The sequence below is a fragment of the Peromyscus californicus genome, unplaced genomic scaffold (assembly GCF_007827085.1).
Source record: "Peromyscus californicus insignis strain IS unplaced genomic scaffold, ASM782708v3 Scaffold_9__1_contigs__length_137607984, whole genome shotgun sequence".
NCBI classification, from domain to species: domain Eukaryota; kingdom Metazoa; phylum Chordata; class Mammalia; order Rodentia; family Cricetidae; genus Peromyscus; species Peromyscus californicus.
The window spans coordinates 81308547-81335023 of record NW_026294617.1 but is presented as its reverse complement, the minus strand read 5'-3'; the positions used below and the strand labels follow the sequence as shown (position 1 = coordinate 81335023).

Genomic DNA, 26477 nt, shown 5'->3' with positions numbered 1-26477 from the left:
GCCAATGCTCTTAACTTCTAAGCCGTATCTGCAGCCACTGTAATTTTTGATTCTGTGTGTATTCACGTTCATGTGGAGAGGCAAATGGTCAATACTGGGTATTGTGTTTTACGAGCCATCTCCCATCAGGATCTAGGGCTTACTGATCAGGATATGCTCACTGGGCAGCAAGCCCCAGGGACCCAGCTGCCTCCCCACACCCAGCAGGGGATTTAAGTGTGCAATACCACACCTGGCTTTTTACATGGGTGCTAGAGACTGAAGTCAAGTCCTCATGCTTGCATGGCAAGCACTTTACCAACTGAAGTATCTCCTCAGCCCTCTTTGCAGTAACTTGAAATGATTTAGTGTTACAATATAAAATCTCAAACCTTCAACAGCAAAAAGGGATATGCACACAAAGACCTTGTGAGCTAGGTTTCAGACATTCTGCGAAAGGAACTAGGTTCTTTATTTGTGTCTCCATACTGAGACAAGTGAAGTGAACAAACAGAATGGGTTTTATCTTGGAAACTGGCTGCATCTGCAGCCTGGCAGATGAACTAACGGAAAAGGAGAATGAGAAAGAACTCAGAGCCTTTTCTCTATTTGACAGGGACTGTGATTAGAACTGTAGTGACAAAGGCATTGGGAACTATAATGAGGTCTCTTGGGCAGAAGCCCACAGAAACAGTTATAGACACAATTAATGAAGTAGATGGTGATGCTTATAGCAAAGATAGCTTTCTTAAGGATCAGACAGTGGTGGCAAACAAAAAACATACAGTGAAGGATTCTTAACCAGCCTGGATTAGGATCAGTTTGTTTACTGTTGTTGTTTGTTTGTTTTTAATCTGGACTTAGGCCTGGGTATCTTTTTTTAATCACTGTAAGTAGTTTTAATACACATCTAGGATTGCAAATATCAGCCATAGACATATCATGCAAAAATGTCAGGCAACCAAAGAAAACTGATTTCTTTAGGAAGATACTGCAGAGAAATTTCACTTACAAAGTTCCACTCAAGTGATCTTTATATATTATGTTTTAACATATATATATAATATGTATATACACATACATATATGTTTTAAGCAGTCATATAATTTCTCAATAACACAAAATTACAAGCGTGTAAAAAAAATTAGGGTTAAACAAAGATAACTCCCTTTTAAAGCATGACGGAATAGCCAATATAGTAATAGTCTTGCCACTAAAAATTATAAAACAATAAAAAAAAGGCAATCATTATATTCAGGAATTGTCCACAGGCAAAGATAATCACAATCACCCTGCCTGCTTTCTATCTATAGACAATGTATTTTTTTTCCTTTGGGTTGGCCGAGGATCAATCTCAAGGCATTGTACATGCTAAGCAGGTACTCTTATTACTGTGCCACATTCCCTTTCCCCTAAAGACCATGTTATAAAAACTGAGACAGAGCTAGAGATCAACTAGAACACAGGCAGAAATCTTAGTGCTCCTGAGTCCCTACAGAGAAGCTACATTTGATATTGAACTAACAACAACAACAACAACACACACACACACACACACACACACACACACACACACACACACACACACTTACTTCCATTTGTGGGTAAAAGCTAAGTGAATCTCACACAGAATGAATTGAAATACCTATCCTACGGAGAAAAAAAGAACACTGCTAAGAAAAATATCCAAGAGAAAGAGGGAAAGTTGAAAGCAACCCGAGAAAGGTTATCTAACACTCAGAAACAGTATTAACGATACACCTAGCACATATAAAGACACAGGTTCTATCTCAACATCAAAAGGGGGAATGGGATAACAATGCACAGTATTAATATATTTGCTTAAAAGAAAAAAAGATCAATTCAGAACTTTAAAGCACCCTTCTCTAAATTAAGGATTTTCAGATGAACAGAAGCTGGAAGGAGTCGCTGCCAGCAGATTTTCAAGAAGTGCTGGAGGATGGCCACGAGATGGCTCAGCAATCAGAGATGCTTGTGCACAAGCCTGACGACCAGAGTTCAACGCCCAGAGCCCATGCAGAGATGAGCCGTCCACCACTGCTTTTGTCCGTTTTTTGAGATAGGATCTCTTTTTGGCCTGAAACTCACAGATTAGGCTAAACTGGCTGACCAGCAAGCCCCCAGGGACCACCACCACCACCTCCACCTCCACCTCCACCTCCTCCTCCTCCTCCTCCCCTCCTCCCCAACACTGGGAATTCACATATGTGCCACCACGCTTGGCATTTTTACTATGTTCTGAGGATGGCACTAAGCTCTCATGCTTACACAGAAAACATTTTACTGACCTAGCTAACTGCCCAGTCCAAAAGACAGCTTTTTATAAAAAAAAAAAAAATATCTGCTTTTCACTGGGTAAAGACACTCACTTCACAAGTGAGACATGAGTTCAATCCCCGACAACCCATGTAAAAGTACAAGGAGAGAACTTCTCTTCTGCAATGTTTGACCTCTACACCCATACTGTGGTACATAAAGCTACACAACTAAAAAAACTTTAAGTAATTTTATATATAAGACTGAATAATATGCAGTAAAGCTAGGTTTTTTAATACTGAATTATTCTATAGTTACTTAATTTGTGAAGTGAGAAATAGTAAAAATACTTAAATAGATATTAAGTCAGTAGAGTTACATATCATCATCCAAAAGCCATCACTAAGACAAATAAAGAAGCACACCTTTAAGGGCCAAAAGTAAAAAGAAAGATTTATAAACCTAACAAGAAAAAAACTAACCCAAGAACAGAACAAAAAGGGGAAAATAAAACACAAACAGCAAGGCTAGAGATGCGTGGTTCAATGGTAGCGCACATGTTTAGCGCGTACCAGGTGCTAGCTTCAATGAGCAGTGCCACAGAAGACAAACAGTGTGCTTAGGCGTGTAACTGGAGGAAGGACTCCAACTACAGGAGAAGGGACAGGGACAGGGCTCACTGGTAAAGTACCTGCTGTGCACGCCTGAGGGCCTGGGTTCAGAGGCCCAGCCCCCCCCCCACAAAGCCAGGTGTGTGGTGCAGGACTGTAACCCCAGGGCTGGGGTGCTGGAGAAACAGAAAGATCCCTGAGGCTTGCTGGCCAGCTAGTCTAACCAGTCTGTAAGCTCAAAGTTTAGCAAAAGACTTGTCTCAAAAAATAAGGCAGACAGTGATCAAGAAAGACAGCTGACACCGGCCTTTGGCCTATACAAACACACACACTCACACGACATCCACAAGATGTAGCCTCTTACTGAAAGATAAAGCAAGGGTCTCTCAACTATTTATGCAACTTAAAATTTTTCTATAAAAATATAGTCACATACTACATAATGTTTTGGTCAAAACATACAGTATTTTCATCAGAGTATAACAGAGTAAAAGTCCTATGTGTTTAAAGCTCAAGTCTTACTATAAAAATAATGTTTTACGGTTGTGGTGGTTTGAAAGAAAATGGCCCCCAAAGGGAGTGGCACTATTAGGAGGTGGGGACTTGTTGGCAGAAGTGTGTCACTGTGGGAGCAGGCTTTGAGGGCTCTTTTGCTCAAGTTTCCCTCAGTGTGACTGTTAGTTGACATTCTATTGCCTGCAAGATAGAGCACTCTCAGCTCCAGCACCACGTCTGCCTGCATGCAGCCATGTTCCCCACCATGATAATGGACTATCTCTGAAACTGTAAGCCAGTCCAATTCAATGGTTTCTTCATAAGAGTTGTTGTGGTCAAGGTGTCTCTTCACAGCAATAGAAAAACCTTAACTAAGACAAAGGTTTTTAAAAAACGTTTTAAACTTGAGTGCAGCCCAAGTATACAGTGCTTATGAACACCGCGATAGGTTGAGGTCCTAGACCTTCAAATTGACTTACCTCTTCTTAGCTCATCAAGAGCAACTTTCAGGCCTGCAACTTCTATTTGTGGTGTCTTACAGAGTTTAAGATTTTAACCTTTTAATATCATATATTTGCTGCATTTGGGGAACTATACAGTGACTTCCAGGGCAGCCTGAGCTAAAGAGAGCATATCTCAGAAAGGGGAAGGGAGGAAAGAGAAGCTAACAGAACAAAACACAACAATCAGAAAACCTGCACAAACTAAGGGGGTCTGAGAGAGCAAACCGCAGAGTAATATAAGTGTCAGACATTAAGGTAATAATAGTATTCTACAGTTAGCCATTGAGTTAAAAAATAGAATCTTTAAGAGATGAATGGAATGACCTGAGCTTTTACAGAATAGCAACAAAAATTGGTTATAGATAATAACATGATTTTAAAATCTGGAGATCTGGAGGAAGGAGGAAAAATGGCCTAAACAACAGTACAGAACTATCTCATACCTCCAGGTCTAATGACAGGAGACTATGAAAAGGACAGTTAAGAGGACCACAAGGAGCCGGGCGGTGGTGGCACACGCCTTTAATCCCAGCACTCGGGAGGCAGAGTCAGGCGGATCTCTGTGAGTTCGAGGCCAGCCTGGACTACCAAGTGAGTCCCAGGAAAGGCGCAAAGCTACACAGAGAAACCCTGTCTCGAAAAACCAAAAAAAAAAAAAAAAAAAAGAGGACCACAAGGGAAGCAGTGTCTAATTGGAAGGGGAAAGGACCTACAAAATGATAGAAGTTGAAGATCTATTGATGGCAAGCCATAATAAGTGAGCAAAGAAAAGAAACTAGGCACATTATGAGTCTTATGGGAATTAATACATTACGGAGGATACCTGGGAATGTAGTACTCTCTTGGGGTGACAAGAATAAAGGATACATTAGTCTCAGTAGACTGAAGGTTAAGGGTGATAGAAAAGCTTCAAAAGGTGATAGTGAATAGAGTTAAAGTCTGGGGCTTTCTTTTTGCAACCTACCTTACACTGAGTCAAGCCCATCTTCACCCTAGATAAGGCCTTAAAAGTAAGTAGAATGTGACCTTCAAATGACTATTCATTTCAAGAGAAAAAGCCTCACTCTATGTGTGTATGTTCCATTTTATGGTATGCTGACATTCTGTAAGTTTCCCAAGAACATCATTATATTTAAGATTTATTTATTCTTTGCGGGGCGTTTACCCACCAATCCACAGCTCCCCAGAGTTTCCCTGAGTGCAAGCAGCAGGAAATATTAGATAGAAGGATTTAGATTGTGGAGATAAACAGATAGAAAATAAAGGATAGGAGGGCCTGAAACCTATTCCAACAGTCCTGACTGTCTCTGCCTCAGGGTATTTAGAGACGCACGCCAAGGGGTGGAGCAAAAGATCTCCCCCAGCACAGTCAAGTGCAGACCATCTCAGACACCTGCACTCAGGCCTGTGGTCCTAATCATCCTCTCTATGCGGACCTGCTGGGTAAAGCCATGAGGAACCTGAAAACGGGTTCCCACAGGTCTTATTTTATGTGTATGAGTAATAAGTCTGCACATATGCAGGAGTTCACAGGAGCCAGAAAAGGGCAGTAGATCCCCTGGAACTGGAGTTACTAACAGCTGCAAGCCCCCATATGGATGCTAGGAACCGAACCCAGGTCATCTTTAGAGTAGAGAGTACTCTTGTTTGTGTTGTTTTTGAGAGCCAGTAGCTCTTCACTGTGTAGACCAACCAGGCCTCAGACTCAGAAACCCACCTACCTCTGCCTCGTGAATGCTAGGATTAAAGGCAAGTGCCCCCACACCTAGCTAATACCAATTATTCTTAACTGTCAATGCCATCTCTCCAACGCCAATATCATTATTTTTTAAATGGCCCAATATAACCAATTAAAAATCTGTAATTTTCACTCTCAGTCTAATAACTGCACCTCTACTGTTCAGGACATTCCTCTTTTTTCTAGTCTCTTGCTTTATGAACTTGATTTAAGTGAACACATTCTCTAGACAATGTTCACACAAATGAATAGTGTAACAAAGCACTCTGAACAGGTATTTCCAACATCTGACTTCACTGCCAATATAAACAGAAAGCATATTACTGCAACTACATTTTTGTGGTTATGATTTAATGCTGCATCTTTACATTTTGGTTTCAATCTCTCTCAACTAGAATACCACCATATATATAATGGTGTTTATTTAAGTTCTGATTAACTTTTGCCAACAGACTGATGTGTGTTTAATGGTAATAAATGAAAAAGGACACCACTGCCTATATATACCTACTAATTCAGAACAAAAGTCACGTTTTCTTATTTTACTCTATACTTCACTACACACATTATCTGAGAGTTCTGTCACAGTGTCACTAATCTCAAAAACCAAAAACAAAAAACATGGGTAAGTGGTTCCACATATTTTAAACCTACATGGTCAAGGACCACCTGTCTAAACATGAGTGGGTAAAAAAGCTGGGTAGTACATAAAGGACATTGAACTATTTCACAGGGAAACTCAACGCACTAGGATTCCAAAACCCATTATTCTAACAGTTATTAAAGTTAAGTCCTAACACATAATAAAATTAGACTAGGAAGTGGCAATGTGTAATAAAATTAAGGTAAAAACTAAAATGACATTAATAGACTTCATGTGAAGTGGTTCTATTTCCTTTACCTGAACATTAGTACTAAGATGAATATCATGTCTACCTGGTGAACATCTCACCTGCTGAGTATTATAAAACAGATAGCCCAAGAGTGGTGGTGGCTTATGCCTTTAATTCCAGCACTCAGGAGGCTGAGGAAGGCGGATCTCTGTGAGTTCAAGGCCAGCCTAGTCTACAGAGAGAGTTCCAAGAGAGCCAGGGCTACACAGAGAAAACCTGTCTCAAAAAACCAAAAGACTATAAATTTAAATAGGGAGAGTTTACTTAAAAAAAAAAAAAGAAAAGAAAAAACTTTCCCTACTTCAAACACAGTTGAAGCTACATGATAGAGATACCAGGTTCACTTTATTATTTTACTTTAGTATAAGAATTTAGGGGGAGGGCTGGAGAGATGGCTCAGAGGTTAAGAGCACTGGCTGCTCTTCCAGAGGTCCTGAGTTCAATTCACAACAACCAAATGGTGGCTCACAACCATCTGTAATGAGTTCTGGTGCCCTCTTCTGGCCTGCAGGGATATATGCAGGTAGAATACTGTATACATAATAAATAAATAAATCTTTAAAAAAAAAAAAGAATTTAGGGGGAAGATAAAAAAATTTAACCCGCCGGGCGGTGGTGGCGCACGCCTTTAATCCCAGCACTCGGGAGGCAGAGCCAGGCGGATCTCTGTGAGTTCGAGGCCAGCCTGGTCTCCAAAGCGAGTTCCAGGAAAGGCGCAAAGCTACACAGAGAAACCCTGTCTCGAAAAACCAAAAAAAAAAAAAAAAAAAAAAAAAAAAATTTAACCCAAACTAAAGTGGAGTGGGGGCAATACCTGAAAGAAGTCCATACATTAATGAGGCCTGAAGAAACCAGGCTATGTGTGAAATACAAAAGTGAAGTCTCTCAATAGTCTTGGACCACATTCAGTATGTAAGATACATACTTAGATGTGATGTCTGGAAATATCTGGCAACACTTTAATGCAGACTATAGTTTATGGCAAAAGGCTGTAAGTGGCACCCAATGGCAAGCATTTTGGAGCAGGAAATTTCTAGATACTGGGAGATAATATAGACCATTTGAGAAAAAGTAGGCTGGTAATAGACAATATCAAGACTGTGTGGCTGGAGGACATAAATTAATCCTGAAACCTAGAATCATTACCACATGTTCAAGTATTGAGAGAAACTCTAACCTGGAAAGAAGCATCCACTAGAGTTTCTATAAAATGGAAATATTTTTTTTTTAACAGGAATGTGCAACCAGGAGAATGCAAAACAATGCTCATCATACCTGTAATCAAGTACGCTTTCCCACAAGGGATCTTGGGACCAACTGAAGAGCTGCTGGATCCTTTGATTAAGATCTAGCAAACTATTCTTGATTACCAAAATGTTATATAGTTTAGAGTCAATAATTATAGCATGAAAGACCAGCATCCTCTTTAGAACGCCACCACTCTGTAGAGTATGCCACTTGCTGAAACATTGGGGTTTTGCTGTACTCTGAAGATGATATCAAAAGTAAAAGTAGTCTTGTGAACAGATAATGAAGGAAAAGATAGAAATAAGATTATATAGTGTGCAGTACACTAAAAACTTACACCTTTTGACTACAGAGGACCACTTAAAAGTATTTTGTTGTTGCTACTGATGTTGTTAACAACATACTTCAACTAAATAATAGGCAGCAATATAGATAGAAAAAATTTTAACGTAATAGGTCTCAAAGCAGACAGACTAGCCTGCATTAATGGGAAACAGAGCTTTTTAAGTACAGTTCTACAATCATACATCCAGGCAAAGCATAATGCAAATGCAGGCCTCCGCATGGTGTCATATCTGTAATCTGAGAGGCTACAGCAGGACAGCAAGTTTGAGGCTAGCATAAGCTACCCAGCAAGTCTTGAGGACACCCTAGGTTACATCAAGACCTAGCATCAAAAAACAAACATTCACTAAAACAAAATGGAAGTGCAAACACAAGAGAAAGATGTGATACTATGATATATGTCATATACCTTAATGGGGGGTACCCTGCAAGTGCTGTCATTAAGAAATTTCATCACTGTCCCTCTAAACTTAAAAGAGATGGTTTGAAGGTTGAGCTGATCACAAATGACCAGTGACTTTACAATCATTTCTACATAATAAACCTACATTAAAAAAATACAAAAGGCAGAATTTGGGGAGCTTCTAGGCTACTGAACATATGGATAATAACAAACCTACTGATATATCTCTTTCTCCTATAGCTTGCCCTATGTATCTCATCAAATGGCTGTTCATTTGTATTTAAAATATCTTCATAATAAACTCAATTGCAGATTAAAGAGGTCCTAGTCTGTGGACCATAACCTAATTTACAACTGGTGTCTGAAGTAAGAGCACTCCACCAAAGGACCTTTAAACAGTTGGACTAAAGTAACTCGAAGTATACAGATGTTCTAAGTGAATTAAAGGACATTTAGTTGGTGTCAGAGAACTGTTACCAGTAAGAATAAAAACAAATAAAAAAACATATAAATGGTCACAGAAATATTCTGAAGCTGAATACAGAAGAAGGAAAATGATTAATTTTACCCCCATCTTCAAGACCATATGTTAGGGCTGGTTAGAGTAGCATACTTAATAATCCCAGCACTCAGGAGACAAGGGCAGGAGGATCCTTATAAGTACAAGGCCAGCATGGTGTACATAGCAAGTTCCAGGCTGCCTCAAAAGGAGAAGGGGGGGGGGGGGGGGGGACAACGGAAGACAGAAACACATTAATAAAATTAGGACTGATGGTAAAGAAAAAAAGACTACAGTTAAACTTGAAGGTAGGAAGTCAGCTGAAGCTAATCTTCTACCATTCCCTACCCATGAACCCTCTACTTCTTCCCTTTTTTGTTTGTTTGTTTTTTTCAAGACAGGGTTTCTCTGTATAGCTTTGGAGCCTGTCCTGGAACTCACTTTGTAGTCCAGGCTGGCCTTGAATTCACAGAGATCTGCCTGCCTCTGTCTTCTGAGTGCTGGGATTAAAGGCATGTACCACCCTCTACTTCCTTTTTTTTTTTTTTTGGTTTTTCGAGACAGGGTTTCTCTGTGTAGCTTTGCACCTTTCCTGGAACTCACTTGGTAGCCCAGGCTGGCCTCGAACTCACAGAGATCCGCCTGGCTCTGCCTCCCGAGTGCTGGGATTAAAGGCGTGCGCCACCACCGCCCGGCACCACCCTCTACTTCTTTAAGCAATAACTAATGAAGCAATTTTGCCACAAGGAAAAATATACTATCTTCCTTTGCTTACTGCTTTTCACCAACAATTTTATAATACTACGTAGCCTGAGAGATGGGCCAGCAGGATAAAGACATTCACTGTCAGACCTAACAGTTCAATTCCTGGGGCTCCTATGATAGAAGGAGAGAATCAATTCTAAAATTTGTACTCTGACCTTCACACTGAGCTTTGGCACACCCCTCCCCAAATAATTAACTGTAACAAAAAATTTTTAAATACTATGAAAAAAAATTTGAGAGATCAAAGTATCTGCCTGAAGCTGTGATAAATTAGAGGACAAATAATACTGTGATTTGGCCCTAAATGTGAAGTCTTCTGTAAGATTAGTCACTTCAGGTAAAACACTGGCTAAATTGAAGATGAGAGACATGAAACATTTCTGAATATAACTGTGGTGGCCCACAGAGGCTATCTAGTGAGACCTTACTCAATGTCAGAGAATCTGAGCTTTATTTACCCAGCAGAGCTGCATAATGGGATGATTTGGCCACGGGCGTGTTTACTAGGTGTTTGGAAGGGTCTACATACACTTAGCTTTACAGTATGCTTTGATCTTACAAGAGAGAGGTCTTTTGCCTCTCCCTTTGGCATATTATAAAAAGCCCTTTTGAATAAAGGACTGGGCAGCTGGGTATTGACACAGGGCCCTCCCGAAGCTATCCTGTGTCTGTCTTTCTTCTCATCTCTTTCTGTGTTTCTGTCTATCATTTCCTCATTCTTCTCTCTTCCACCCAAGAACCCTTCGATGGCTGGTCTCTGGTAGACTCCTACATATAACTAATTAAGATTATAAAGAGTTAGAAAATGCTCTTCTTAAAAAAGTATTATATGGGGCTGGAGAGATGGCTCAGAGGTTAAGAGCACCTACTGCTCTTCCAGAGGTCCTGAGTTCACTTCCCAGCACCCACATGGTGGCTCACAGACCATCTGTAATGAGATCTGGCACCCTCTTCTGTGTACATAATAAATAAATAAATCTTTTTTTTTTAAAAAAAGGTATTATATCTTGATATAATCAAATGTGACCTGTTTTATGTAATGTATACTGTACAGAAACGAACATATAAAGAGATTTAGAGCATAAACACTGGCATGCAAATCATGGCTCTACCACTGCACAAATTACTAAGGCCTCCTGAGAGCAGGTTCTTACACCTTCCATTCGTACTGTAAGCACTTTAATACTTCATGAATTAAATGAGCACTCAACACGGAGAAAACAATAACTGTTAGCAACTGGATGACGGCATCAGTGACACTCAATAAATTCACTGAAGAAAACACACTTAAACTATTTACTCCAGGCACAGTTGTACATTCTTGTAATCCCAGGTGCTTGGGAGTCTGAGTGAAGCAAGAAGATCATAAACTTGAAAACCAACCTGGGCAACTCACAAGACTTCATTTGACAAAGAAAATAAGAAAGGGGAGATGGAAAATATAGGTTAGTTGGGGATTGGGGCAGAAACTATTTACTACCCTTTCTTGATAAAACTTACTTTCATCCATTTAGAAAAATCTATTTTATTTATTTATTTTTGTAGTTTTTTTAATTGTTTGTTTTGTTTTGGTTTGGTTTGGTTTTTCAAGACAGGGCTTCTCTATGTAGCTTTGGTGCCTGTCCTGGGTCTCACTCTGTAGACCAGGCTGGCCGTGAACTCACAGAGATCCGCCTGGCCCTGCCTCCCGAGTGCTATGTGCGCCACCACTGTCCGGCGAAAAATCTATTCTTAAAAAGACCCTAGATAATTCTAGTTTGTGGACAGACCATACCACCTACTATTTCTAATAAACAGAAGCCATGGAAAGTGAGAGAGCATGTAAAAATTTTGTTATATGCCTAACTAAAAATTCTATTACAGTTCTAAAACTGTTCAGATGAAACAGACGTGTGAGTATTGCTGATTCTGTCAAAATACGGTTAATAAAAAGATATGTATTGCTGGGCAGTGGTGGTGCACGCCTTTAATTCCAGCACTCAGGAGGCAGAGGCAGGGGGATCTCTATGAGTTCGAGGCCAGCCTGGTCTACAGAATGAGTTCCAGGACAGCAAGGACTGTTACACAGAGAAACTCTATCTCAAAAAAAAAGGGTATGTATTAAAACTGTACTCAGTAACAATGTTTACTTATAGCCGGGTGGTGGTGGTGCACGCCTTTAATCCCAGCACTCGGGAGGCAGAGCCAGGCAGATCTCTGTGAGTTCCAGGCCAGCCTGGGCTACAGAGCGAGTTCCAGGACTGCGAGAGCTGCACAGAGAAACCATGTCTCGAAAAACCAAAATTTACTTGTTTATAGAGTCCCACTTTTCCTACAAATTATATATCTAATGTGAAACCAGTGTATTTATGTTTAGATATTAAAACATGGTATCAGCCACATATGTGAGAATATTTATCAGTCACCTCTATGCAAACAATTGCTAACTTTTCATATAGCCTCTAACCTAAATACATTACATTTGGAAAAAGCTTCAGTGAACGATAGGACTAATGAACAAGGAAGTAACATAACTCCAATTTTATAAATCCAAAACCACATAAATGATATACCATAACAAATATTCATAATAAGTAGATATGAACATAAAAGACATTATCTTATCAAACATAGATTGCTTCAAGAAATAAAATCAGGGCTAAGACAAATATGCTAAGACAAAATTATGGGACCAATATTTGTTTAAAAACAAATTTATCAGTACTATTTCTAATATTTTTCAGTAAACAATTAAGACTTCTGTACCTATGTTCTTTGTGCTCCAATAGCTGACAGTCTCTACACGTCAGTCTATCACATGTTTCACAGAACAGTTTCAACTGTTCTTGTTTATGTACAGGACAAAACACAGGGCGCTGACCAGATGCTCCAACAGACTCTGTAACAAAATAAAACATTTAAACAATAAAATGTTTTACTAACTTTTCTCTATTTTTATTGGTGCTAGTATTCAAAACTAACAGTAAGTAGACCATAGCATTTTGACTCAAAAGGTTAAATGTGAACATTAAAACTATGTGCATAGGGACAAGCAAAATACCTCAGTGATAAAGGCATATGCTGCCAAGCCTGATGGTCAAAATTCCATCCCTGGGACTCAAATGCTATAGGAAACTCAACTCCTGAAAGTTGTCCTCTGACTTCCACAAAGAAGCACTGTGGCATGAGGGTACACACACAATGTTTTTTAAAAACAGCAACTCTATGCATCGTCGTCGTGGTCGTACCTGAGACATCTTCTTTTTTCCTGATGAGATGATCTTTAGTGAATTTTACTCTCTGGTGTGCTTCAATGCATGTCTTACATAGCCACTCTCCACACTCTACACAAAAGCCAACTGCACTTGCATTGTCTTCACAACTGGTGCAAACCTAAGAGAAATAAACACTAACCTACATTACATTTGCCAAATGCAGATCCACAAAATAAAGAAGTGGAAACTTTGTAAATTGCAAAAAAGAACCCAATTCATTATATAAAGAATAAAATCATCTTGTTATCCATTTATCTTTAACAAAATTCCTTTATCAATAAACATTTATTTAGATAGGTAAAAATCTAATACTCAGAACATAAAAATCTATGCAAAAATTAACTTTTTAAATAATAACCTTTACTTCACCAGGGCTGAGGGTGTGGAAGAGTTATCGTTTATTTCTAATTGGAAATATAGAACTTAGCGGAAGTGTCTAAATTACTTAGTCAAATGTTTTTCTTATAATTTACATTTTGAAAACAAGGAAAATATACAGAAAAATTAAGGTGCATACCTGTTCTGACTTCTCATCAGAACTGCTAGGAGCTTCAGATGTGTCTTTCACAAAATAATTATCCACAAGATCTATCTGTCTGCATTCTTGACGGCATACTGGACACCGTATTACACCAACTAAAAAAAGAGACAGGAGTTAATAATGAATAATGTTCTTCAAAATGGAAAGAAGGAAATTCTGAGCCAGGTAGTGGTGGTGGTGCACACCTTTAAACCCTGCACTAGGGAGGCGGGTGGATCTCTGTGGGTTTAAGACCAGTTTGGTCTGCACTTGTGAGTTTCAGGACAACCAGAGCTATATAGAAAGACCCTGTCTCAAAAGGAGGTCAGGAGAGAAAGATGTCATCAAGGTGTTTGAGATATATATTATTTCTGAATTATTCAAGAGGGACCCTATAAGAGTGAGGCAGACGCAGATTAGTGTGTGTGTGCAGGTACCCAAGGAAGACAGAAAAAAAATGTAGGATCCTTTCTTTATAGCTGGAGTTACAGGCAGTTGTAAGCCATCAAAATTGAGCGGATGCTAGGAAATGAACTCTGGAAGAGCAGCAAGCACTCTTAAGCACTGAAGCACCTCTCCAGCACTCAGACAATCAGAAGACTGGAGTGACTGCCAAGAAAGATGGCCACTAAAAGCTAAAAAGGTAATAAGGGATTCTTCTCTAATGCCTGTACAATCAGTCCTGTCAACACTGCCTTTAACCCAGTGAAACAAGATTTCAAAGTTCCTACCTCCAGAGCTTTAAAAGTATAAGGTGTATGTGTTCTAAATCAACAAATTCTTGGTGATTTTATTGTTGCAAGAAATAACAATCATTCTATAAACTTTAGTTTGGTACTTAATATAGTTTATGCAACTATGGGGGAAAGAGAACCCATGCTTTTACCTATCAGTGTCTTCATATCTATTAGAAAGGATAAACTACTGATGTAATATGGAAGCTAAAGAATTAAAAATTAACACAGAAGTCAATTAACAAACTACTGACATGTCAACCATAGAATTGAAGGTACATATATGTTCTGTTCTCTGACCCCCAGATAAGTTTATTGGGGTGCACAATATATCAACCACACTTAAAAGGCTTAACATTTGAAAACTGAACTATGCTGTATGGGCTTAAACTTTCTTAAAACATGTTCATTCCATACTATATGAATGTACATTTGTAACAATCATACAGACTTTTAAGAAGATATTCCTTTTCAAAAGGGTGCAGAGCTAAAATTATTCCCAAGTCAAGGAGCCAATCAAGGAAGAGGGACAAGGAAGGAAAAAAGAACAGAACAGAACAGAACAGAACAAAATAATAACAAGTAAAACCTCACTTTTGTTTTTTGCTTGTTTTGGTCGGTTGGTTTTTTGAGACAGGGTTTCTAGGTGTATCCCTGGCTGTCCTGGAACTCACTCTGTAGACCAGGCTGCCCTCAAACTCACAGATCCACCTGTGTTGGGATTAAAGGCATAGGCCGCCGCCACTACCCAACATAAAACTTTGTTTTAACACATTAACTGAAAACCTAAAAATCAAATGACATAAAATAGCCCAGTTACTGGAAAATCAATTAATCTGTATAAGCCAGCTCACCCAGTAACTACTTTAGAGGTTAACAGGACAGTTAGATGTCACACCAAAGTTGCGGCTCCGAGGACCACACTCCATATTTGAGAATAGAAATTCTAAACTACGGGCAAGGATTCCAATAATCTCTGTTGGTACCATTTTTTCTCTTAGCTTGATTCGCAAAAACAAAAACAACAACAAAAACCAAACAAATGCCCAGGAAAGCAGTGAGGGCATGGAACTCTCCACTCCCTATCTGTCTAATGCATTGAGCATAGTTCAACTGTGTTCTATCCTGCACTTTTCTCTCACTCAACAATTTTTAAACTTACCCTTTTAAAAATGAGGGCTATGATAAAGATAAAAGTCAATATTGTCCAAGTTTTATTTAAATTTTTATTAATACAAGGGTCTTTGGTTTTTTTAGATTTATTTATATTTTATGTATATGAGTGTTTTGCCTGCATGCATGTCTGTGAATTACAGACAGTTGTGATACATCAAGTGTGTGCTAGGAATGGAACCCAGGTCCTCTGAAGACTGACTACCCAACGCTCTTAACAGCTGAGCAACCTCTCCACCCTTTTCCCTTTTTGAGACAAGTTCTCACTATGCAGCCTTGGCTGCACTGGAACTCACTTTGTAAACTCTTAAGAGCTCTACCAGCCTGCCTACTGAGTTCTGGAATTAAACCTCGTTCCAACAATCCAAGCTTGTATTGTAAAACACACATAACTGTTTCAATTAGTTTTCTTCGTAGTTTCAATGACTGGCCCATTTTAAAAGTGAAGAAATCGATATTCAGGGACCAGAAAACTTGCTCAAGGGCAGATAGAGATATAAATAGGTCAGAGGGCACACAGGACCTAAAATCAAGATGCGCTCTAAAGTACATGCTCTTGAAAACTTTTAAATCCTTAGGGGAAGGAAAATACAAATTAAAACTACCTTGAGATTTCAACTCGCCCAGCCAAAAAGAGCGACAATCATCTATAAAACAAGAATACCAAAAGCTGGGAAGGGTTCAAGGAAAGGAGAACTCCTATTCATTGTTGGGGAGCATGTCAACATGTAGAGTCACTATGGAAATCATTGAATATCTCAGAAAAACTACAACTAAAACTAAAATTACCAGCCGTGCAGTGGTGGCGCACGCCTTTAATCCCAGCACTTGGGAGGCAGAGCCAGGCGGATTCCTGTGAGTTCGAGGCCAGCCTGGTCTACAGAGCGAGATCCAGAACAGGCACCAAAACTACACAGGGAAACCCTGTCTCGAAAAACCAAAAACAAACAAACAAAAAACTTTAAAAGATGGAGAATCAGCCGGGCGTGGTGGCGCACGCCTTTAATCCCAGCACTCGGGAGGCAGAGCCAGGCGAATCTCTGTGAGTTCGAGGCCAGCCTGGGCTACCAAGTGAGTTCCAGAAGAGGCGCAAAGCTACACAGAGAAACCCTGTCTCGAAAAACCAAAAAAAAAAAAAGATGGAGAATCACTAACTTGTAACTTCAGTCTTTTGAGGTTTAAGCCTTTGAATTAAGTCCTAAACTCTACTATTCAACTTGCCAAATGACTACAGTATTCTGTTTTTAGAATTGTCACTGTATATCCATTATTTAACTCACAGGGATCCGCCTGGTTCTGCTTCCCAGTGTTGGGATTAAAGGCCTGCGCCACCACCGCCCAGGTAGCAATTTACTTTTAAATATATACTATATTTGACCAGCAGTTCTTTGCATGACCTAACAACCTTTATATCAGCCCCAGATTTTCCTTCTGTTATCTTTGAGTAGTCATCCACATCTCTGAATCATAAACAAGCCTCTCCCTCAGAAAATATGTAAAGATTAAAAAAATACAGGAATTTTCAGTTGAAGTTCTTGACAGAAGTAACACATATGGCCCTTAATTGTTTAAGTGAGAGGTCAGTCCAGGCAAAGAAGGGGTCCTGTATATTTAATTACAGGCAGACTGAATTAAATAATTCAGGGAAGCGCTGGAACTACTGCTCAGTGGTAAATAAAGCACTCCCCCTACACTTGTCAGCCCTGTGTTCAACTGTCTTGCCTGTCCTGTAAAATAACAGAAGATGGAGAAAACAGCAGACAGATTTTAACAGTCATATGAAGAGCTGGAAATGAGAAGTGTTAAAAACTATGACAAAACAACCGGTAAAAAAGCAAAGGGAGAGAATGGCCATGAGAAGCCAAATAAAAAACCATTACTTGATACAGATAAAAATGGGATGGGGCTAGAGAGATGGCTCAGTGGTTAAAACCAGAGGACCCAGGTTCAATTCCCAGCATCCACATGGGAGTTCACAACCATCTGTAATTCTAGTTTCACAAGCTCTGATGCCCTCTTCTGGCCTCTGAGGACACTCACTGTATGCACATGGTACTCAGACTCTTACACATAAAATAAATCTAAATAAAGAAAGAAACTTAAGAGATATAGAAAATAATTTATGAGCTGGCTCACCCCTAAAGCAATACCATATAGCAACATATGTTTAGATTATGCTCATAAATATCCAGCAAACTCCCACAAGTCAGTTTTAGCATTATGCATGAAAATATCTGTTGAAATTAGTTATATAGTGATATGTGCATACATGATCATATTAAACCCAATTCTATATCAAACAGAATGAAATATATTTAAGTATTATAGTAAATAATTATTGATACTCTTAGTTTCAAATATTCTTTTTTTGTGTATGTGGTTTGTTTTTTCTAGACAAGGTTTCTCTGTGTGTATCCCTGGCTGTCCTGGAACTCACTTTGTAGACCAGGCTGGACTCAAGATCCGCCTGCCTCTGCCTCCCAAGTGCTAGGCTTAAAGGTGTTCGACCACCCAGCTAAGTTTCATATATTCTTTTTTTTTTTTTTCAATTTATTATGTATACACTGTTCTGCCTGCATGTCCACACGCCAGAAGAGGGCGCCAGATCTCATTACAGGTGGTTGTGAGCCACCATGTAGTTGCTGAGAATTGAACTTAGGACCTCTGGAAGAGCTGCCAATGCTCTTAACCTCTGAGCCATCTCTTCAGCCCCCAAGTTTCATATATTCTTAAGGATCTATATGTCTTCAAATTAAAATTTTAAAATCTTATGTAACCAGAAAACAATGAGTAAATATAGCAATATTCAGCATAATTTAAAATACAAGTTTTTTCAACATGGCAAAAGTCTGTATAAAAAAAACTAACATACTTGTCAAACAGTGATACATAAAATTAAGATAATTATAGCTTGTTAACTATGTTTTTAAAATGCAAGTTTAAAAAATAAAGTAGGGCTAACAAAACATTATTCCAAGCCAGGCAGTGGTGGCGCACCCCTTTAATACCTGCAGCACTCAGGAGGCAGAGACAGGCAAATCTCTGAGTTTGAGGCCAGTCTGGTCTACAAAGTGAGTTCAGGACAGCCAAGACTGTTAAACCCTGTCTCGAAAAACCAAAAGCATTATTCCAAACACCAGGACTCATATGCTGGAGGGAGAAAACTGACTCCAACAACTCGTCCTGACCTCAAGAATGTCATGGTATGACAGGCAAGATGGCTCAGCAGTTACAGCACTGACTGCTCTTCCAAAGGACTCAGTCTCAATTCCCAGCACCAACATGGTGGGTCACAACTGTCTGAAACTCCAGTTCTAGGGGATCTAATTCCCTCTTCAGGTCTCCATGGGCACTAGGCACACATGTGGTACACAGATCTAACATACAAGTAAAACAGCCAAATACATAAAATAAAAAAATATATTTTAAAAAGAATGTCATGATGTGCACATGCTCAAATGCATACACACTCACACTTAAAAAATGAATATTTTTTTTAATGTTTAAGTAAAATAAAGACATAATTCTACTCTTCTGGGAGAATGAGGCAGGAAGACGGCTGTGAGTTTAAGGGAAGCCTGGGCTATAGAGTAAGATTCTATCTCAACCCAAAAGCAAAACCGAACCAAATTCATAGTAAAATATTTCAGCTACTAACCTAAGAATGACTTTTAAGTAGGAGGAGGATTTGATCAAGTGTTCAGTGGAAGGAGGTATAAGTATAATGGAGAAAATTCCATCGATATGTATGTATGAATTGTATAATAATGTTTATTTTTGAAATGATTTTTTATTTCTATAGAAACATTTACTATACAGTCCTTCACATAAAGTTTACTGTGTGATTTTTCACTAATGTAGACAGAAATTGTACTTCATAGCCAGAAATTACTTAAAATACTCAATTCAAAGTACGGAAATCCTGGGTCTAAAGACACAGTCACAGGACACAGGGCTTTTGTCTGCATGCATACACAGATGCTTGCATATGTGAATTTACATACAACTAGATGTTTTTCCTCTTTATGCAGGAAGGAGGTATTGAACTGCACAGACCCAAGGAACGGTGCAGCGGTAACCAGAAAGATAGGGGAGTCTACGGCTGCCAGGATCCAGTGCATCTGCTTATTCACTGACTCCTTTAAGGCCATCTGAATTCTGTACTAAGAGACTCAGTCAGCTATGAACAGATCAAGAGAGGTCTATTCCAACCCCATTTGTACTCGCCGACCAGGAACAGTGAGGATCTGTTATTCTTGGGATACAACATTTAATTTGAAAATGTAGTCCATATAGGGCAACTGAAACAAAGGGTATCGTGTCTAACACGGTCTGCTAACTCACCACTGACCAATAACTACAAAGTCATGCACCAACTTGATCCTGTAAAGGGAGTCACACTCATGAATAAGCAAAGAACAAGTATATCCCATTTAAGGAGATTCGGTAACTTGAGGGAAACCAAGCTGAACAATCTGAACAGGCTGGGAAATTCCTACTGAGGCGTAAACTAATGGAAGAAACAAAAGAAAATCTGAGTTGAAAAAAGAAAGAGAGAGAGAGAGAGAGAGAGAGAGAGAGAGAGAGAGAGAGAGAGAGAGAAGGAAAGAAAGAAAAGAAAAATGGAGAGAGGCAGAAGGAAGAGGGGCTGTCGTAAAAATCGAAAGGGAGGGGGAGACTACAGTGGTGGCAGCAGCAGCACAATTAAGAACTCTCAGAGAAATTCCATTTAAAGGAAAAAGCTCTCCAAGAACGAAATAAATGATTTCTACATTTTAAAAACTGAAAGATGTTAAAATAGAAAAGCAACAGAAGTAAATTATCCAGGAAGGTCAAATTACAAAACATAACTATAGAAGACTCAAAAGCAAAGGCAACAAAAACAGAAAAGTGAAACTATATAACTAAGGAAACAAAGTAAACAATCTTCAGGATAGGAAAAAAATTTGCAAATTAATCATCTGAGTAGGAATTAATACTCAGAACATATGTAAAACAACAGCAAACGCCAGTAGCAGTTATAATCCAAACTAAAAAAGGGCAAATAAAGGATAAGGATGAAGCTCAGAAACACAGCGATAGCTTAGTGTGTAATCAGTCCCCATCCTTCAAATGAAATGGAAAAGTGATTTGGATACTTCAAGACATACAGATGGTCAGCAACTATATAAAAACTGTTCAAGGACGGGCAAAACAGCTTAGAAAGTAAAAATATTTGTTGCAAGCCCAAAGGCCTGAATTCAATCCCCGTGACCCACATTTGTATACATGTACAAGTATATGTGCACGCGCGCGCACACGCGCGCACGCGCGCGCACACACACACACACACACACACACACACACACACACACACACTCATGAAAAATTTACATCATTGCCGGGCGGTGGTGGCGCACGCCTTTAATCCCAGCACTCGGGAGGCAGAGCCAGGCGGATCTCTGTGAGTTCGAGGCCAGCCTGGTCTCCAAAGCGAGTTCCAGGAAAGGCGCAAAGCTACACAGAGAAACCCTGTCTCGAAAAACCAAAAAAAAAAAAAAAAAAAAAAAAAAAAATTTACATCATTGATATCAAAGAAATACAAACCAACACCACTACAATGAGTTATGATCTTACTCCAGTTGGAATGGCTATTATCAAAAGGACAATAGAATAAAAAACTAAAATAACAGTTCCTTATAATTCAGCTATCCCATTATCAGGTATATATTCAAAGGAAATGAAATCAGCACACTCTAGAGATATCTGAAAATTCCCCTTGTCTACTGTAGCAGTAGTAACCAATATATAAAATAGAACAAGGTATCCATCAAAAGGTGAACAGATTTTTTTAACTGTGGTAAACACACATAAACACATATCATGCACACACAAATATAGCAGGAAACATTACTTATCCATAGAAAATTAATTTAATTCTACAAGATAGCTCATCTGGCAAAGGCACTTGCTATGCAAACCAGACCTAAATTTGACCCACTGAACCCACACTTAGACTAAATGTAAGCATTTTTTAAATACTAGTATATATAAAGAACTCAGAAAATTAAATACCCAAAATAAAATCACAACAATAAGCAAATGCACTGAACAGACAGCTCTCAAAAGAAATAAAAATGGCCTATAATATACTTAAAATAATTTTTTCAGCATCCTTAGCCATCAGGGAAATGCAAATCAAAATTATATCAAAGGGCCGGAGTGGTGGTGGTGCACATCTTTATTCCCAGCACTTGGATCTCTGAGTTCGAGGCCAGCCTATTGTACAAAACGAGTTCCGGGGCAGTCAGGGCTACATGGTGAAACCTTGTCTCGGAGTAATTAAAATAAATAAATAAATAAAATTATATGGAAGAGCTGGGAAGATAGCTCAGTGATTAAAGTGCTTACTCTGTAGTGTGAGGACTGACGTTCAAATCCCCGGAACCCATGTAAATGCCAGATGGTGAGGTGGACATTGAAGCTGTCTATAATTCCAGCCTCTGAAGGAGGAGACAAGGGATCCCCAGAGCAAGCTAGCTAGCAAGAGTAGTGAGTTCTGGGTTTAACTGAGAGACAGACCCTGCCTCAATGAATAAGGTTGGAAGAGCCATCGAGATTTTTGACATCCACCTTGGACATTCATACACATGTGTATTCCTACTCAAAAATGGAAAAAAAAAAAAAGACCTACATTGAGATTCCATCTCACCTCAAGCAGAATTGACTATCATCAAGAAAACATTCTCTGTGTAGTTTTGGTGTCTGTCCTGGATCTCACTCTGTAGACCAGGCTGGCCTTGAACTCACAGAGATCCACTTGCCTCTGCCTCCCGAGTGCTGGGATCAAAGGCGTGAGCCACCACCACCTGGCCCCTTTTATACTTTTATTAGACTATAGATATGGGTTTCTTTTCCAGAATCAGTCTTAATATAGAAGTGGTAAATATGAGATTTTCTTTTTATTAAGGTTGTCATATATATGTAATGAAAGATATGTTTGTTATATTAAACTTATTTTTCATAATGAGAATTACAAAAGAATCTCATCACTAAAAAACATCTGGGATACGGGCAAGTTTACTCTGTAACAGAAGAGCTATGTTGCTTTGCCAGAGAACCACCTAGTATCTAGTGTTTCAAAAAAATTTTGAATTGCTTTCTAGCTAGACAAACTAAAACGTAAATTTAAAAAGTTAAGTCCAAGACGGGCATGGTAGAACAAGCCTTTAATCCCAGGACACAAGAGACAGATGAAGGCAGATCTCTGAGAGTCTGAGGATAGCCTCATCTACATAGTGAGTTCCAGAATAGCCATGACTACATAGAGAGAACTGGTCTCAAACAAAGAAAACAAAAACTGGACTAGAGATGGCTCAGCAGTTGTTCTTCCAGAAGACTCAGGTTCAATTCTACGTTGACACAGCAGCTCAGAATTGTCTGTAACTCCAGTCCAAGGGGATCCAACACACTCGTCTGGCCTCCACAGGAACTGTACACACACAGTGCACATAACACACCCAGGACATACACCCAGGCAGAACACCCATACACATAAAAGGTTAAAAAACATTAAATTTCCATATACTTTGTCAATGTTGAGCTAGGCTAATTTTGCTGTTGAAAAAAATAAAGTTATTGTTCAACATTAGTTCACTGCTGATAGTTAACACATTATAAATGTTACGGAGTTTGAAATTTTAGTATTTAGTGAGCATACCACAAAGTTATCAAGATAAAATCAGTATTGTCACAAAAAGGCAATATTACATTTAAAATCTATTCATTAGATCACTAGACTATGTTTACAACAAAAAAAATGTTATGTCTGTAATATAATGCTATAGGTATCTGACAGATGTAACATGTTATTAGATCTACTAATGTCATCCATAATTTCTTCAGAGTATAGATATAAATTTATGAGGGTTACAGAAAATAGGTCTTACATGATTTATACAAAATAAGGTTGATCATAATTGAAATGTTTATATGGGTTTTCATACGTTATTATCAAAGCAACTACACTTTCTCAAAATGTTACTCTACTTTTAATAAAATTTTTAAAGGACTAAGCTTGATAGACAAAAATTAAATGTTCTGTTTCCTGTTAAATTTTGGCAGGCTTGGGGCTGGAGAGATGGCTCAGCAGTTAAGAGCACTAACTGCTCTTCCAGAGGTCCTGAGCTCAATTCCCAGCAACCACATTGTGGCTCACAACCATCTGTAATGAGATCTGGTGCCTCTTCTGGCCTGCAGTCACATATGCTATATACATAATTAATAAATAAATAAATTTTGGCAGGCTTTTAACAAAATTGGAGTCCCCTTAAATTTCTGTTTAAGTACTAGAAATCAGTCTGCAACTAACAGCAAGTATTGCTCTTGCAAATGACTTGAGCTTGGTTACCAACACTCATGTCAGGCAGCTTCTAACTGCTTTAACTCCAGCTCCAGAGAGATAATGGCACCTCTCACCTCATCGGGTACCAGCATACACACATGCTAAATCCTTACATTTGTGCTTAGGCTGAGATCTATGTACAAGTGCATGCACAGGGGAGCAAGTGCCCAAAAGTGTATGCATGCATGTAGAGTTGAGCTTGCCTGTGCATGGGTATGTAAGCACGTTCTACCTTATATCTGAGACAAGGTTTCTCACTGAACCTAAAGATGTCTAATTTTAGTGACGAAGAACAATTGAGATCAAAATCACTACTTAACATGTGATGGCTTCAGAGAACACTGTTTTTTGAGATGGTCTCACTATATAGGCCTGCCTGGCCTAGAATTGTCAATCCTCCTGCCTCAGCCTTCCAAGTGCTATACGTGGAATCACAGGTATGTCATCACATTCAGCCTGAAGTTTCTATAACTTGCTCTACATGGCAAAACACCAACAAAAACAACAGATGATATTTTATCTAGAACAAACATTAAGAAACTAGTTGAGCTGGAGGAAACACTCAGTTGTTAAGAGTGCCTACTGCATTTGCAGGGCTCCATTCCCAGCATCCATATAGGGTGACTCACAACCACCTGCAACTACAGCTCTAGGGGAATGTGACATCTCTGGCCTCTATGTGCACTTATGTGTACACACCCATGCAAAGACACACACAAACAATTTAAAAAACAAATCTTTAACTCAGGAGACAGAAGCAGGCAGATTCTCTAAGTTCCAGGCTAGCCAGGGCTACAATGTGAGACCCTGTCTCAAAGAAACTAGTCAAAACACTATATAAAAATCATAGTAAGTCATAAAATCATAAATAAAAATGTAATCTTAAAAATGTTTAGGTAACTAACATGGAGGCATCAAGGAAAGATACAATGTATGGCATATTTAAGCTGTGACACATCAATAATCATCTTAAATAGAGCTAAGTAACTTAAACACCTCCAAATACAAATTAAAACTGGCCGACTAGACAAAATAAAAACTGAAGTCTATGGCACTTGAACCATGACCCACTCTCCAACCTCTCCTACTATCAGAATAATGAAAGCAACATTCTAGATGAACACACTCAAAAAGACATTTTTGTGTTTTGGGTCAAGGTCAAACAGACAAAAAGACATTTTTTGTTTTTGGTCAAACACAGGTCAAAGACAACATTATCCTCCCCAGGAAGCAACAACCACAAGCATTTCTTATCCCACCCATGTTTGAATTTCACATCCAAAGCCAAGACAGTGTAGCCAAAGATCTGGAGCTTCCTTCTTTCCCAACCCCAACTCCCAGTGCAAAGATTCTGTCCCAAGCACTGCAGACCAAAAGATGAGACAGCTCACTTGGAGGACCAAGAATTCATTCCAGGAAGGTCAAGCCAATGAAATCAATAGCTATGGCTCCTGTCTTCTCAACATCCTGCTCACATCATCCCAAGAAGTAAGCCACTGTTCTCATCTAGCACTCCGGAGCAGAGGCTCAAAAAATCTGCCCAGGTGGCTGAGATGGCTCAGGGGGTAAAGAACTTGCTGCCCAAATGGGAAAAATCTTTATTCAAATCCCCAGAACACATGTAAAACCCAAGTGTGTAATTAATATAATCGCAGTGCTCCTACAGCAAGGGGGGAGGCAGAGACAGAAGAATCCCTGCAAACGGGTAGGCCAGCTAGGCTTGCATATTCATTCAGTGACAAAACAAAGAGACTCTTGTCACAAAAAGGTGGAAGGCAAGGACAGATACCCAAGGTTGTCCTGTCCTTGTCCTCTGACCTTCATACACATGCAGTGGGGCCTGTAAGAACCAATGTGCACATGTACACACACACACAATCTGCTCAGGGAAAAGGAAGGCCATAAGAACAAAGAACTATGACCTTATTTGGAACAAAACAAAGAAAACGTGAAGCCTAAGAACACTCTTAAAAACAAGAAATTCTGGTAGCAAACAGTTAAGACGAAGATGGCAACTCCACAGAACAAATGAAACTGAAGTTGACAAGACAGGCCACAAAAAGGCATTCTCCTCCTGGGGCCAGAACATCTCTCAAACCGATGGTTCAAGCACAGAGGCAGGACAGCAGAATACAGACTTTGCTAAAATGACTCCCTCTAATCACTAAATAAAAATCAGTAAATAACAACTGACAGTACTAGAAGTGAGAATAATCAGTACTTGGGGAGGCAGGAAAGTTCAAGGTCATCCTTTGCTACATGGTAAGTTCGAGGCCAGCTGGGGGTTACATGAGACTCTGTCTCAAAAAAAATTAACCAAACCAGATAAATGCAGGTAGTAATGTTAGAAGAGGTACATATGATACATGAGAAATAAGAAAAAACAAAATGCTGGTGTAAATCCAACTCTATAGTCAACCAATAACAGCATTAAGTATGAATGGATTAAACAACCAAAGGCAGACAGTGGTACTCAGGTCATAACTCACTGGTAACTTAAATAAACTAAATTCAAATAAACTAAATTCAAGTCCCAGAACAAACAAACAAACATATAAGATTTTTAAGGATTAGACTGAAAAAAATAAGATCCAAATGTATGTTGTAAATGAAAAGACAGTTTACACTCAAATATGCAAATATATTCAAAGGGGAAG

At 39.1% G+C, this 26477-nt stretch overlaps 1 protein-coding gene across 2 annotated transcripts in view; it reads right to left on the bottom strand.

Moving 5' to 3' along the window:
• The window catches only part of Trim33 (tripartite motif containing 33), a 90440-nt gene that overhangs the window by 48612 nt on the left and 15351 nt on the right, over nt 1-26477 (bottom strand). For both annotated transcript variants that reach the window (XM_052729913.1, XM_052729914.1), the window contains exons 2-4: nt 13528-13646; nt 12984-13128; nt 12502-12634 (exon numbers count right to left, since the gene is read on the bottom strand). In XM_052729913.1, coding sequence (XP_052585873.1) covers nt 12502-12634; nt 12984-13128; nt 13528-13646 — 397 coding nt within the window. The remainder of the gene's footprint in view (nt 1-12501; nt 12635-12983; nt 13129-13527; nt 13647-26477) is intronic.